The 16,138-nt window shown below is 36.0% G+C and overlaps 1 protein-coding gene across 3 annotated transcripts in view; it reads left to right on the top strand.

Moving 5' to 3' along the window:
* Positions 1 to 16,138, top strand: part of plekhg7 (pleckstrin homology and RhoGEF domain containing G7) — a 30,520-nt gene that overhangs the window by 906 nt on the left and 13,476 nt on the right. For all 3 annotated transcript variants that reach the window (XR_010006792.1, XM_062982808.1, XM_003221081.4), the window contains exons 2-13: positions 2,593 to 3,241; positions 4,709 to 4,734; positions 8,235 to 8,371; positions 8,872 to 8,912; positions 9,430 to 9,531; positions 10,160 to 10,309; positions 10,645 to 10,740; positions 11,380 to 11,475; positions 12,369 to 12,482; positions 13,634 to 13,805; positions 14,405 to 14,520; positions 15,558 to 15,651. Coding sequence is in view for 2 of the 3 variants with exons in the window: in XM_062982808.1 (XP_062838878.1) it covers positions 2,624 to 3,241; positions 4,709 to 4,734; positions 8,235 to 8,371; positions 8,872 to 8,912; positions 9,430 to 9,531; positions 10,160 to 10,309; positions 10,645 to 10,740; positions 11,380 to 11,475; positions 12,369 to 12,482; positions 13,634 to 13,805; positions 14,405 to 14,520; positions 15,558 to 15,651 (1,762 nt within the window). In the remaining variant the exon portion in view is untranslated. The remainder of the gene's footprint in view (positions 1 to 2,592; positions 3,242 to 4,708; positions 4,735 to 8,234; positions 8,372 to 8,871; positions 8,913 to 9,429; positions 9,532 to 10,159; positions 10,310 to 10,644; positions 10,741 to 11,379; positions 11,476 to 12,368; positions 12,483 to 13,633; positions 13,806 to 14,404; positions 14,521 to 15,557; positions 15,652 to 16,138) is intronic.

The following is a 16,138-nucleotide window of genomic DNA, read 5'->3' on the forward strand; positions in this document are numbered from 1 at the left end:
TTGTAGTCAATGTTTTCAATATATCATGATATTTTGGTGCTACATTCGTAAATACAGTAATTACTACATAGCATTACTGTATATTGAACTACTCTTTCTGTCAAATTTGTTGTACAACATGATGTTTTGGTGCTTAATTTGTAAAATCATAACCTAATTTAATGTTTAATAGGCGTTTTCTTAATGCCTCCTTATTATCCAACATATTCGCTTATCCAACATTCTGCCAGCCCGTTTATGTTGGATAAGTGAGACTCTACTGTACCATTATTTCCATATACAAGTACAGTAGAGTCTCACTTATCCAACACTCGCTTATCCAACGTTCTGGATAATCCAAGCCATTTTTGTAGTCAATGTTTTTAATATATCATGAAATTTGGTGCTAAATTTGTAAATACAGTAATTACTACATAGCATTACTGTGTATTGAACTACTTTTTCGGTCAAATTTGTTGTATAACATGATGTTTTGGTGCTTAATTTGTAAAATCATAACCTAATTTAATGTTTAATAGGCTTTTCCTTAATCGCTCCTTATAATCCAACATATTCGCTTATCTAACGTTCTGCTGGCCCGTTTACGTTGGATAAACAAGACTCTACTGTAGTATGTACATATACTAATCCTGCATGCTCTGGTGTTTTGTTTGGTGGGCGCCGGGCATGCTTCCAAACAAAAACTTTGCTAGGTCTTACTTTCGGGGGAGGCCTTATATTTAGCAATTCAGCAAAACCTCTACTAGGTCTTATTTTTTGGGGATGTCTTATTTTAGGGGAAACAGGGTATGTGAAATAAGCAATAAATCATATTTTTTTAAAAAAAATGAAAGGTTTTCATGAGATATGTTGTGTTCCCATACATTTTGTTATTACAACTTTTGTATGTGTCTATATCCCTTATAAGGGTTTGATTTAATATCCAGTTTGCTAGTAAAGCTGAATTACTGTGTTGTGAAATGACGCATGTCTAAAAAAGTGTGTCACCAACATGAAATGTTTGAAAACCTCTCATAATCTTCTTAGCTTTTGTATGCCTTCTAAATTTTGATTTTATTAGAAAGCAAAGTATTTTAAGGCAATGTGTAATATAATTCTATTGATTCTACAGATTTTTAAGAAGTCCCAAGTAACCCTGCACATAATTACATCTTTAAGCCTAAATTCTATTATTTGTCCCAACTAGAGTAGACTCACTAAATCAATGTTAATATAGCAAGTCAAAATGTATATAAACTCCACTGGTTTTCTGGATCTGTTAGTCTGGACTGTAACAGTTGCCTTTAGGCTTAAGTTTCTTTACATTGTGTGAACAGCTCTTTACTGTTAGCTAAGCCATAGATTTGACATTCTGAGTGTGTATAAAATATATTGAGGTGGAAAAAATGGTCAACCTTCAGATGCTGTTTGACTCCAGTTCCCATTAGCTCTGCCATGCATAACTAATAGTCAAGGATGATTGGGTTAAAGATCAACACTTTTAGGAGAGAAAGTAGTTTTCTACAAAAGAGAGATTTAGAGAGAAAAAGATTTCAAGTCCAAGTCCTTTTAAATCCAAATACAGTAGAGTCTCACTTATCCAACATAAACGGGCCGGCAGAATGTTGGATAAGTGAATATGTTGGATAATAAGGAGGGATTAAGGAAAAGCCTATTGAACATCAAATTACATTATGATTTTACAAATTAAGCACCAAAAAATCATGTTTTACAACAAATTGACAGAAAAAGCAATTCAATACACAGTAACGTTACGTAGTAATTACAGTATTTACAAATTTAGCACCAAAACATCGCAATGTATTGAAAATATTGACTACAAAAACATTGGCTACTAACAAATTGACTACAAAAAAGACAGATTGAATAAAATGAACTTATAGTAGCAACATTGTCAGAAATTAAATTCATAAAATGTTCAATCCTAGCTGCCTAGAGAAACAGCTGTGGGTCGGGGTGGGAGGCAAACTGCGTTGGATAATCCAGAATATTGGATAAGTGAATGTTGGATAAGTGAGACTCTACTGTTGTACCATGCATTCAAAAAAAGGCAGTTATGGGCAGGTACAAGAGTACAGGAAATCTTTAGAAGGAAAAATACCCTTCAGAAGCAGTATTGTGTAACTGCCCTTACTTTTAATTAATGGTATAGATCTGCCGTCTTTATGGTTTCGCATCCAATAAACCAATAGATGTCAAGAAATAATGAACTGGACCAATCCAAAATAAATAGGTCATACACTGTAGACATTTACATGAATACGATGATATAAAACTTCAGAAATCATCAGTTACAAAACATCAGTGAATAGGTTTAAGAAAGAATTCTTTCTCTGTCTGGGCAACCCAATAAAAGCACAAAAGACGACTAGGTAAATACTCAGGTAAATGGCATATTCTAATTTCTGAACATATCTTTATTTGTTGAGTTACAGAAAGGATTTTTTTTATTATGTTTGTGCCAGAGCTATTGGTCCTCACCAAAACTATAAGGCTTTATGAAAATTCAGGAGGTAAATTTCACGTGTTTAAAATTAGAGGCAATCTGCATGAATGAAATATTTACTCCAATTTCTCTTCAAATTGCTTTAGAATTTTGTGCTGTAAAGGCAAGGATGCAAAAATGGATGATGAATTTTGTATAGCAGAAGAACAATGTCATGAACTTAGTGGAACGAAACAATGGGACAAGAATTCATGTTCAGTTAGAAAGAGTGAGACAGAAGATGTCTTTTCATCCCAAAAGATCTCATCCACAACAAGCATGAACCCACATGCCATCACCAGGAGGTGTGACTTTAAAGCTAACCCACACTTACTACAAGTTCCATCAGTGGAGGATGATGATGTTGACATCACACTGTGCCAGTTTGACAGGCATGCTCCAGGAAGGATTTCAACTTCTCCAACTTTGAGGAGGCTACGAAGCAGTACGTCATCACTGTCTCAAGTATTTCCACTCCAAGATAGCACTGAGAGCACAACATTATGCAGTCCATTGACACAAAATGATTCTTTAATTCGTGTTAGCCAACGTCCTCTCAAATGTTCTCAGAGTTGTTCTTCCTCCTACCCCAGCCTCTGCAACAATTCACTGTCAAACACGCCATCCGTTGACCCTATATCATTTCAACCGCACATGAAAGATGGTTTCTGTGATGGTCACATGCCACAATATACTACAGAGAACAACTCTTCTTTCCTTTCTGAGGAAAACCAGAATTCTCAGGAATATGGTCAGGTAAATAATATGGATAATTGCAATAGCAACATGTTATTTTTCATCTTTTGTTTTGCTTTGCTTGGTTTCTTGCTCTCTTTATAAAAGATTGATAGTTTATTAAAGACTGTCCACCAAATAAAGTTATGCCCAATTTTACAATATTTCTTCTGATATGCATCTGTCCACTCCAGCATCCCCCCCCCCCCAATTTTGGGATTATGAATTACAACATCCTTGGCCAGCATAACAGACTAAATCCTACACATGCTTAAGTTCCCTGTGCTGTACAGCTTGAAGCTATTATGCCACAGCATGATATAGTACTGGAACTAGTCCAGGTCAGGGGAAATACTTCAGAGAATAGATGATAGGGAAGTAAGGAAGCAGTAGGGCAGGTTTTGGATCTGTTCATTTCTGCAGTACAAATAATAATAATAATAATAATAATAATAATAATAATAATAATAATAATAATAATAATGTTTTATAGCTAAACACAAACAAGTCTTGTTTAACTCTGAATTGCATGGTTGGACATGCAAACAGGAACAAGAATGGATATTTCCCTCTCAATGCAATCTTGGGTGTGGGTGAAGATCCAGATTGGAAACATGGCAGAAGATGACAAGGGAAATCCCTACATTTGGTCTCCCAAAGTTCCAGGTCTGATCAAGCCCCAACCTCCAACAATTTCTCTTTGTGTTTCTCAGAAGATTGACACTATTTACATATCTTGCACGTAGCAAGACAACCAGTATGGCTCTGATTTTGTGGTGGTGGGGTGCGAGGGAAATGGAGAACATCCAAGGGTTCATCTACTAAAGTGGTTCTTTACCTGTTGGTTCCCAGAGATCCCAGCCAGTTTATCAGCTGTTGGGATTTCTGGGAGTTGAAAGCCAAAACTCTGGGAACCCATAGGTTGAGAACCACTGATCTACTACATCTTAAAATACAGTTTGACACCACTTTAACAGTTTGACATCACTTTAACTGTCATAGCTCAATACTGTAGTATCCTGGGAATTATGGTTTTACAAGTTCTTTAGCCTTTCCTACCAAGAGTGCTGATGCCTCGTCAAACTACAGCTGCTGAACTCTATAGCATTGGGCTATGGCAGTTAAAGTGCTGTCGAACTGCATTCATTCTATAGTTTAGATTTACCCGAGGAGAGCCCAGGAGAGAAAAGGAGACCTGTCTCAAGTTGAAAAATAATGCTTAGTAGTTGAAGAGATTCAGAATGTTTTGGCCTGGACAAAGAATATGAAAATGGTAAAGTATTACATTGTTAATAATATCACAAATTGTGAAATAATTATACTACTCATGCATTAGATAAGATGCATATTTATTAATGGACAGGTCAAAAATTGCTGCCGATCAGGCTTAAAATTTATATTTGTGATCCCTTTCTTCAGCAAGAAGAGTGCAAATTGCTGTATTCTTTTCTTTCATCAAGACTAACATGAAATGTCTTTTCCCCCCAGGAATTAGATTTACATAAACCTAGTAGGTATGTATGAGTTTATTTTAAAGAAACATTCATTCTTCTTTAAAATGTGTATTGATAGATAGTATGTGTGACAGATTCGTTTATCTAAGTACTTAACAAGATTAGTTGATCTTCAGATTAAGAATGGGGAATTTGGTTTAGCCAGTGGACCAAATTTAATTTTGAGATAAGTTCTTGGGGACAACATTCCAACATGGGACAAAACAGCCCAAAGCAAGGTATGGAAGCAAGTTTTTGCCAGGTCTTTAGAGGAACCCCAGATCATTTTAGGCCCATGAGAGGTCCTAAAGAAGTTGACTCCTTTTTAAAGAAGTGTTTAGAATAAATTTTGACCCACTCAGTGATCAACACAACACATTATTTCTAAGAAATATGATTTGAGAGCATATTAGATGTCAGATAAGCTCTTGTACTTTTGGATCTTCAAACTTCCTTGTAATTTGAACATATCTTATGATAGAAGGTGTGAAATTACTAAAAACTGTACTTATTTGCTTTTTCCAGACTCTAGGTATTACTGCCAATCACAAAACTGCAATAATTTTTATTCACTCTCTGATCTAATCTTCATACACAAAGCTGATACAAATTAAACTTCATAACCCAAATATTGTCTGAATTTTTCTTGTAAGTCTTTTTTTAAAAATCCAGAAACTTGCAAGTATTATGTGCTTATAAGTAGACTTGCATCTGCAAGAAATAATAATAAATAATAATAATCTTTATTTATATCCCACCACCATCTCCTCGAAGGGACTCGTGGCAGCTTACAAAGGCACTCCAGGGTGCAGCATATAACATAAAACAGTACATAAGTATAAAATAATAACACATGAAATTATAATAACAACCACTACCAACACACATAACATAACATAAAATAGCTTAATTTTAAAAAACGCAGAACACCTGTAGATAAAAACTAACTGCCATCAATTTAAAAACTAAAGTGCCAGAGTGTCAACCTCATATGGGTCCATTACAACCTACTCAAGGTCAAAAGTCTGTTTTAAAATCCATGTTTTTAGGCTGGATCGGAAGAATTGAATTATGTAATGTCCAGTAGAGGGCTAATGTTACCTAACTACATAGCAGAATCAATGCACAATAGAACTAAAAAGAATAAGGACTAACGCAATAGGGTCCCTGTTACACAGCAACCCCACAATGCACATTGGACACTTTTTGTAATTCAGTAACCAAGTCTCTGCTACTTACCCTATATACTCATGTATAGGTCTAGAAATTTTGTGTTAAAAGAAGCAAAAACTTGAGTTGACTTATCCACAGGTCAATGTGAGTACTGTACTTTAACTCTTTAAAGAAGGAACCAACTCTTTCTCTGAATAGAGTGGGAAAAGGCAAGAGCTTAGTTCAACCCGAGGAACCCAAAATAACACTGATACCCCAGTACTCTCTCCACCACTTTTGAATGCTTGAGTGGAAAAATGGCTGGAGCTGGCCTTCTCTGATAGCTTTGGTGCTTTCCCCTCTCTGTGGAATAGCCCTATACTTATCCAAGAGTCATATCAAAAACAATTATTGTCCCAATCTCAACCCTTGACTTGTACATGAAGTCGACTTATACATGAGTATATACAGTAGCTAAATGCATGCACATTTACATTCAGTGAAAGGTTATATAAGATTCTGGCCATATTCACCAAAATCCCCATGTGTCTGAAATGCAATCCATATTCTTGGAAAAACAAGTAACATTTAAATTCTCAAAGGGTGGGGAAAGAATAAAAAGAAGGAGGGATGTTTGTATATACAAATATTCCAACCAAACCCCTATGTTATTTGAGACCTCTGTGGTTCAGTTATTCCATCCCATTTATTTACCTTAATCTTTTGGTTACTGTATGAAAGCTTGAATATGGGAAACTGCTATGACATCATGATTCACCACATGTGATTCCTTTCTAACACAAAAGGGATCTGTATAATATTAGATAGAAAATTATCATGGACCTGTTATAACTTCAGCATATGACATTAACCCGATGCTGTGTTAATAGTCCCTTTATTTCTCCACCACCGAGGCCACCATCTGTGAGATAAATGCATACTTGTACTGCATGCATCTCTCTTTTTTATTCAAAACCACAAAGAAAGAATCCAGCCCTAAGGATAAATCCCTAAAGTGTGTTTCTGGGACAAACAAAACAAAAAAAAGCTAGAAACTAACTTTTTTAATCAGAATGGGATTCACATAAAGATATTCTCAGGCACAGAAATAGATTTAATGTTGTTGTAACCCATTTAGAAATTACCTTTGAAATTTTGTTAAGAGACAATCCTCTGTCACAACACCAAATAGGATTTTAAATATTTGAAACTTAAGTAAAACAATTATTGTGATTTTCAATAGAATTCTAACAGGATGGGCTTTTTTTAGACTCAGATTAGTTTTAATGCTATTTATTTTAACCACTCTTGTGAAACAGCATCCTTTTATTCTGTATCATATTTTGATCTTCAGCCATAGTTCAGATTCATTAAATGTTGTTATCTTTAAAGCTAAACCTTGCCCAGTAGTAGAAAGTATGCCTCTGGTGATGCAGCGGGTTAAACCACTGAGCTGTTGAACTTGCTGACCAAAGGTTTGTGGTTCGAATCTGGGGAGCGGGGTGAGCTCCCACTGTTAGCCCCAGCTTCTGCCAACCTAGTAGTTCGAAAACATGCAAATGTGAGTAGATCAATAGGTACTGCTCTGGAGGAAAGGTAATGGCGCTCCATGCAGTCATGCCAGCCACATGACCTTGAAGGTGTCTACGGACAAGGCAGCTCTTCAGCTTAGAAACGGAGCTTAGAAACCCACAGAGTCAGACATGACTAGACTTAATGTCAGGGGGAAAATTTTACCTTTTACCTAAGCTCACTAAATATGAAAGAATGTCACAATCACATATAATTCTTCAGACTAGTTCAAATAAATTATATTTCATATTGTGTATATATGGTTTTGCAATTATATATTGCTTGTCCAAGGGAGACTATGCTCTGTTTGAAAAACAATCCAAACATAGTTGGTTGGAAAGATGTAGGTCACAACTTCATTGGTTACAGCTGATAAATCGGGTTAGACCATAAAAGGAACCCAGATCCAAGGAGTGACCAATCCTCCTGTTTTCGAGGAACCACCATTCCAGCCTATTGCCAGAACCCCCATGGGATCCCAGGAAAGAATCCATAAGCTGTTGACCATTGACATGGTTCCCCTGATACCAGGGAATGCAGAAGGATCTGACTCCCAAGCCAGGCAGAATTTGCCCACACACCCCAAGTCACCAATAGAAAACTCCCCAATGCCCTATCAACACTGGCAATTCATATCCCGTATCCAAGACCCATGCCAACCATCCCCATGAAACAGATTGGCAGACCTTTGGCCAGTCACTCTGTCAGGCTGGCCCATCTTCAGCAGCAGCGAATTACTGAACTTTCAGTGTCCTTTCTTGGAAATAATAGTGTGCATTGTTCTATTTCTTTTGTAGTCTTTATAGCTCACCAGAACGCAGGCATAGTTCAGTGGTGGTGAGTTTGCCCGGATTTGAAATGTTCCCAGGAGACCTGTTGATATCAGACAGTGCAGCAAAATTCCTCTATCATCCAGCATCTCTACAAAGCTCAGGTAAGTAAGGGCAAAGCACTTCACAAATGAAATAACCTTCACAATACTTCACACTTGCTGCCTGAGATGTCTGCCATACCTTGCCCAATGGTAGAGCAGGCCTTGTCATCAAATTCTCTTAAGTTCAGGTTTTCCATATCCCTTTCTGTTATACAAATGGTGGATTTTCCTTTTCAGAAATAAGCAAATAAACTTTTGCATGTGCACAATGCCACTGAGGGAGGATAAATGAAAACTTAAAACAAAGAACATAAGAACATTGCTGGTTAAAACCAAGGGTCTATTAATCTCAACTTTCTATTCATACAATGGCCAGTCAGTGGACTGTACGAAGCACATCAGCAAGAAAAAAAAGTAATCATCAAATTTGGCCATATAATTGCTTAATCCTAACTCCAGGATATAGAAATTGAAATGGATATATCCTATCTCCAGGTCATTTGTTAAAAACTGTGTCTTTTTTTTCTTAACAATGCCCTTGTTTCTGTTCCATTCATTAGAGTCCAAAAAGCCCAGGTGGCCATTTGCTAAAAGAGGAACTGTAAGTATTTCAAATAATACATCTCGGTTCATTTTCTCTTTCAAAAACATATATCAACATGTCAGAGTGAATCAGGCTTATCTGCTTTCCCTTTCTCTTTCTGTTTCGTTCTACACATGTTTAGTAGCTGATTCTGGAAGCAGCTGTTTACCTTGCCTGTCATATGCAAGCACACACAGCTATAGCTTTTGAAACTGGACCACCTGGACTCAGGTCAAAGGGTGCAGTTTACCTAGCATTAATTTAATAGTGATGTAGTGGAGACCAGAGTTTGATTCCCTGCTCAACCATGGAAACTCTGGGTAACCTTGGGCAAATGACACTCTCTTTGCCTCACAGAATGACAAAGGCAAACAACTTCTGAAAAAATCTTGCCAATACACTTTGTGACAGATTCACTTTAAAACAGAAATGACTTGATGGCACACAGCAACCTCAACGTCCCAACCCTTGGTCTGGTTTGAAATACGTGACTATAGATTTTACAAATTAACATTTATGTTTTACTTTTAAACAGAGTAAAGACAAACAAAAACAAATATCAGATTTGGAAAATTATCTTTCAACTCTCACAATCAAGATGTTGAAGTGTGACGACTATGAATTTAACAGTGTTAAGGTATACATGTGTAATTGTACACTAATATTGTACCCCAAAAGATGTTAGAAAGAAAATGTTAATCCTTGTTTTTCTTGTTCTGATTTCCCCTAAATCAATTGTGGCCTTGCAAACATATTGGACACCAGTTCCAACAGCCTTTCCAACATTAAAGGATGATAAAATAATACAATACTAATAATTTTACCATTATAGTACTGTATATCAGATTCAACATAATAATAGTGAAAACACAAACAAAATATTCCTCATCCACGGGTGATTTGTGATTAAAGGCACACAACAATTGATGTGCAATTTTACAGTGGTAACCAGTGGTTTCCTATCATGAGTGTGGTGAATTCACTTTCAATAAAATCCTATGTTATCTGCTTTGAACTGGAATTTATGGCAGTGTGGACTCAGATAACCCAGTTCAGAGCAGATATTGTGAGATTTTCTGCCTTAATATTCTGGGTTATATGGTTGTGTTGAAGGGCCCTTAGAGGTTGAACGCTATTCCACAAAATAGGTTCAGCACCTTGAATGGCTTCTTTAGTCTATAATAAAACAGAGTGGTAGGGAAGTCACCAGCCACCATTGCATAGGAGTATGCTTATAGCTATAGATTTGTATTTCCAATTCATAGAGCAAGACTTGGCAAGAAATCGTGGAGATGTATCAGCTTCAACCACGAGCCACTGATGATCGGTTAGATGCAAAAAAGAAAGAAGCAGTATGGGAGCTTTTCACAACTGAATGTACATATTTTCTTGATCATCTACTGGTTCTCAAAATGGTATGTTAGAATTGCAAAATTGTTTCTTCCCCTGTGAAGGTTGTAAGGACGGTAACAGTGTTGTGGTGAATTGTGAAGTGCAGGTGATCATCTTTACAATTCCCTGAACTAGAATTGGGCTGGACTGAACAGAGAGGGGCTTACTAGTACATGACTGGATATTTTGTGTCAATTGGCAAGAATGTCCGATTCCTGGCTATTTGACAACAGAACAACCAGATTAGACCTGCCCTCTATATTAAATGGTTGAGTTATAGAAAGCTGGGATAGAGCTGGTAACCTGCTTTGGAGATGGAAAAAGTACATTAACTGGACATTTCTGTCTTTTTGCAAAGATATTTATGGATACCTTGCAGAACCTGAAAAGCAAGGCATTCCTCCTTGATGTAGATTCTGGACTTCTTTTTGCAAACCTGGAAGAGTTAAATCAGGTGACAAAAATTAACTTTTAAGTTTGAGATTGACATAAACAATATGTATCTGCACAGTGACCTTTCAAGCTGCTGACTGAATATTATTATGTAATTAAACTAACAGTAATAATAGGAGCACATCTGTCTGGTTTCTGTTAATTTAAATAGTAATTTAAATAGAATACAGGAAACACTGGAAGTTTTTCTAAGCTCTTCTTTCTGTGCCCCTTTTAGCCCCAGAGGGACTATTAGAACAAATAGAGGGACTATTGGAACTGTTTATTGATATAAAGTTTATAGAATTAGGTCTTCGGGATTTCTATCTGAACGAAGATTTCGTCAGGATTCCAATTCTTCCTTGGCCATGAAAAACCACTGGGTGATTTTGGGCAATTCACATGCTCTTTGCCTCAGAAAATGTCATAATAGTTAATAGGTTGCCATAGTTAGAAGAAACTTGAAGGTTAATAGCAACCATCATAGAGCTGCATCTGCAACACACTGGTGATTAATGGAAATTGAATAACTACCTTGAGACAATGGATGCTCCCCATCATTGCCCTAAATGTCTTGTGCAATACTGTGTACTGGTCTATAAAATTATCTGAACTACCGTATATTTAATTATCCTAAATAATCATCACTCTCTCAACTTAGGTGAGCCTGAATTTTGTAAACAGTTTCTTCACCGCTATAAAGAAGCGCCTCAACAAACTAACACCATCCATAGATTTCATTGCCATTCTCAGAAAGGTAGTGTTATTTTATTTATTAGATATATTTATTGAAATATTTATAACCTGCTGTATATTCAAGGATCAGAGGAAAATTAGAATAAAATGAACCTGAATTTAAAACAGGAAGAATAATTTCAATGATAAAGGTCTATTAAATCATTTAACGCTTAAAACAGGACTGTTTATGACAATCCCTATTATCAAAGGCTTTCATGGCCAGAATCACTGGGTTGTTGTGAATTTTCCAAGCTATATGGCCATGATCCAGAAGCATTCTCTCCTGATGTTTCTCCCACATCTATGGCAAGCATCCTCAGAGGTTGTGAGCTTATGCCTCTGAAGATGCCTGCCATAGATGTGAGCAAAACATCAGGAGAGAAACTTCTGGAACACTTCCTGCTTCTTAGCGGGGGGTTGGACTAGATGGCCCATGAGGTCTCTTCCAACTCTACTATTCTATGATTCTATGGCCATATAACCTGGAAAATTCACAATAACCCAATCCCTATTATGTACAAACCAATAATGTACAAATTTTATTTCAATTTCAATCATACCCCAAAATATTTTGTAAATAGCCATGCTTTGCTTGGCTAATTATTAACATTTAGTAAACTTACTTTTCTCTTCACTAAATTTGCTTTACTGTTTATTGATTTACAAAACACAGGGAAGTGATCGTATCTTTTGAAAAAGTTGATTGACAGGATCAAGAGTAAACTGGAAATTAAATTCAGAATAATATAGAGGGTGTGTGTGGAATGGAGCTATTTTTGACCAGTTTACTTAGAAAGTTCCCTCTTTCTTCCTGGACAACTATCTAAGGGGTTTGGGACTGCACACAAAATTCAATGGGGTGAGAAACTGAGACCTCACATAGGTTTAATGGGACATATTTTTGTTTTGCAGTATTTCCAAGGCAACCTGTGCCAGAGCCATGAAGTATACTGCCTAAATTACACCTCTGCTATCTTTTACTTGGAAAAACTGAAGAAAAGAGAAGACTTTGGGGTCTATTTGAAAGTAAACCTAGAGTTTTGTTATTGGGCATAATAATCAAGGCTTTATCAGTCTTTCTAATCAAGACTAAAGACCTGTAAAACTACAACCTCCATGATAAAAGTGATGTCAAACTGCATTAATTTTATGGTGTAGATGCACCCTGTGAGAAATTCTTCCCCACACCAAAGGATCTTAAGATTTTGGCAGACTCACATAGTATACTCTCCAGCTGTTCCAATTTAGCAGAGACACTCCCACTTGCCATATATACTTGAGTATAAGCTGCCCCAAATATAAGCCGAGGCACCTAATTTTACCACAAAAAACTGGGAAAACTTATTGACTCGAGTATAAGACAAAGGTGGGAAATGCAGCAGCTACTAGTAAATTTCAAAAATAAAAATAGATACCAATAAAATTACATTGATAGGTTCAATGTTTTTAAATATTTACATAAAACTGTAATTTATGATAATAAGACTTTAATAAGATAAGACTGTCCAATTCTGATTGCCTGTATACTCAAGTATAAGCTGACCCGAATATAAGCTGGCCAGGACCCACTCGAGTATAAGCCGAGGGGGGCTTTTTCAGTCCTAAAAAGGAGCTGAAAAACTCAATTTATACTCAAGTATATCCGATAAATCTTTCTCAGCTGCTTTTAAAATGTCTCTCTTCTCTCTTCCCCTTTCATCTGTTTACTTCAGTTGCTAAAATTTGAGTTTGAAATACAAAGGTTGCTGACACTGAACAAGAGATGGAGATTAGAGATCAAAATCTTGCTCTTCTCAGTAGGCTCAGGAATAAGCAAAGTTTTGCAGACTCTCCTATCCTGCCTGACCTTCCCCATTAATAACACTTGCCATCTTGATCACTCCAATGTTATTCGGTATCGCATGTCTCAATTTTCTTCTATGAAAAATGGGAGGTCATGGTATAAGTAACTATTGCTCAGATAATTATAACCTCCAACTATAATCTGGATTTAAGATTTCAGATATTGTCTAGATTTAAGATCGTTGTCATGTCAGCTGAAACATTCTGGGAATTGTAGTACTGTACTTCTAAATCCCCTGAAAGAGACCTCAGAGAATTATAAGGTTCTGAGATAGCCTGTCTTTGTCTTCAACCAAAATCCTGGTTCTTAAATGGCCTTCCTCTGTCTTCAACAGTGGTGTGAACAGAACGAGCGCTGCAAACGTCTCCATCTCTCAGAATTGCTAGTTGCACCTTTACACAAATTAACCCGCTATCCCCTCCTCTTGAAGAACATCTGGAAAAACTCTGAGACAGCAGAGAAAGCAATAATTGGTTCACTGAAGGAAAGGGTGGAAAAATCTATACGTGAGTAGTACAAGGTCATAGCACTGCTTCTCTCCTTTTTGAATTCTTCTACATTACTTAGTATGAAGACTATAGTATAAAAATTGTCAAAATTGTCAACCCTGGAACATAAATGCAAATGCTTTCACTACTTGTGCATGTATTTGCACAAAATAAATTTATATGAGCTGTTATCCATTTTGGTTTGAAGTAAGCAATTATAACAATTGCGTAATTCATGCTAATCTTGATTTGTGAATATACATAGAATGTCAACGGGCTAGATTTTGGGGTAAGAGTGGCAGCTTAATCAGATGTGTATTTCTGTTGCTTTGTTTTATTTTATTATGGTTTTTAATCTTTAATAATTCATTTCGCTTCTACTCTTTCTCTTCCTTACACGCTTGGCTGGCTGGCTGGCTGACTGATTTATCTACATGATGGAAAGTTTATAAAAGTTTTTTTTTTAAGTTGGAATTTATCAGTATGAAAGGCACTGAGCTATTCTTATAGAGGCTGCAAATTTAATGCTCATAATAATTAAGTGTTCATAATCTAATAGTTTGTAGAAATTTTATTATCCATAATCCAACTTTATAATTCTATGAGGTCTCTTTCAGGAGATTTGGAAGGGAAAGTGAAATGGTTGGACAGCTTCCAGAAATTTAAGCAGCTTCAGGAAATTATAATTTGGCCTTCACTTTGGGATCAAGACAAACGATTTTTTGTTCCTGAGGTAAATTCTGTATTAATATTGCATATAGCTCCTCAGAAAGATCATCTTGAATATCCTTTAGTGAAGAGGTGGGGAACATGTGGCCGACCTTCATACTTTTTCAAACATTTTAGACAGCTTTTACACTCTAGCCTGTTCCTCATGAAGGTATTACTTTTCTGAAATATGCTGGACATTTTAAGGAAGAGTCATTATGAGAAAGTTTCTCTTGATTTGCTTTTCACTCTAGAATAGGTCATTAGTTCTACAATGACCAAAAAATCTGAACATCAGATAAATGGGATAAATGTAATTTTCAGAATTCTTCCCATTTCACGCAATAGATAATCTCAAGACAAATTAAAGATGTGATCATTGATTGGTGGTGAAAAGGAATAAGGAGAACAATTCATTTAATATTGTATATATCTTCATTGTTATGAATTTGGAAATGTTTATAGCATATTGTAAGGTGAACATCAATATTGAAGAGTGTCTCAGAGGATGATAGGAGGAAGCCTAAACTATCATAGATTGACGGATTGAATCAATTACTTAATGGTGACGGAACACATTTATAAATTCTATTTATTCAATGGGTCTACTTTAGTTGGGACTAGAGTTGAACTACAGTAGAGTCTCACTTATCCAACACTCACTTATCCAACGTTCTGGATTATCCAATGTATTTTTGTAGTCAATGTTTTCAATACATTGTGATATTTTGGTGCTAAATTCGTAAATACAGTAATTACTACATAGCATTACTACGTGTTGAACTACTTTTTCTGTCAAATTTATTGTTAAACATGATGTTTTGGTGCTTAATTTGTAAAATCATAACCTAATTTGATGTTTAATAGGCTTTTCCTTAATCTCTCCTTATTATTCAACATATTCACTTATCCAGGTTCTGCCAGCCTGTTTACGTTGGATAAGCGAGACTCTACTGTATTTATTCTTTGTAAAAGTAATTTTCCAGTTCTCACCTTTATGTAAACATTTTAGATTACATTTCTGTTCTTGGAACTTTTATAGTTCTTTTTCCCTGTCAAAAGGGTCTCAAGAATATGCTAAGGGACAATCCCAGTGAAAACATCTTGTCACCAATGAAGAGATCCCTTGTTCATGAAGGGAGATTAACTCTTTCAGGTAAACACTTTTACACATATTGCACAAGGTAATTGTTTATTTAAAAATAATATTCATGCAATAAAACTTTTCTCAAAAGGATGCAGGGGTTGCTGTTGTTGAATTTGTTGTCCTGTCCTTAAACTAAAGCAAGGGTCAACCCATCCCTTTGTAAAATATGGAGGGTGGAGCAATTTTAGTTGATTTCAAAGTAGGAGTGATTTGAGATGTTGGGCAATCATACCATAAGTAATATATGGGGGGAAAGTTTCAATCTGCCATTGAAAAGAAACACCATGTACCTGGGACATTTTTCCAGTAAACCCTTTCATCTGATATGCATGGGGTTAATCAAGTCTGCAACATCTGAAGAGATCAATAGAAGGAACAATTAAACTTATAACTTTGAAGAAGCAAACCCAAATTGTGTTTCATTCAACAAACGTTCCAGTATTCTGAAAGAAGAAAATGTTTTCAATCTTTTCAACCAATGTTTCATATTGCTTCC

Source organism: Anolis carolinensis, chromosome 5 (assembly GCF_035594765.1).
Source record: "Anolis carolinensis isolate JA03-04 chromosome 5, rAnoCar3.1.pri, whole genome shotgun sequence".
NCBI lineage: Eukaryota > Metazoa > Chordata > Lepidosauria > Squamata > Dactyloidae > Anolis > Anolis carolinensis.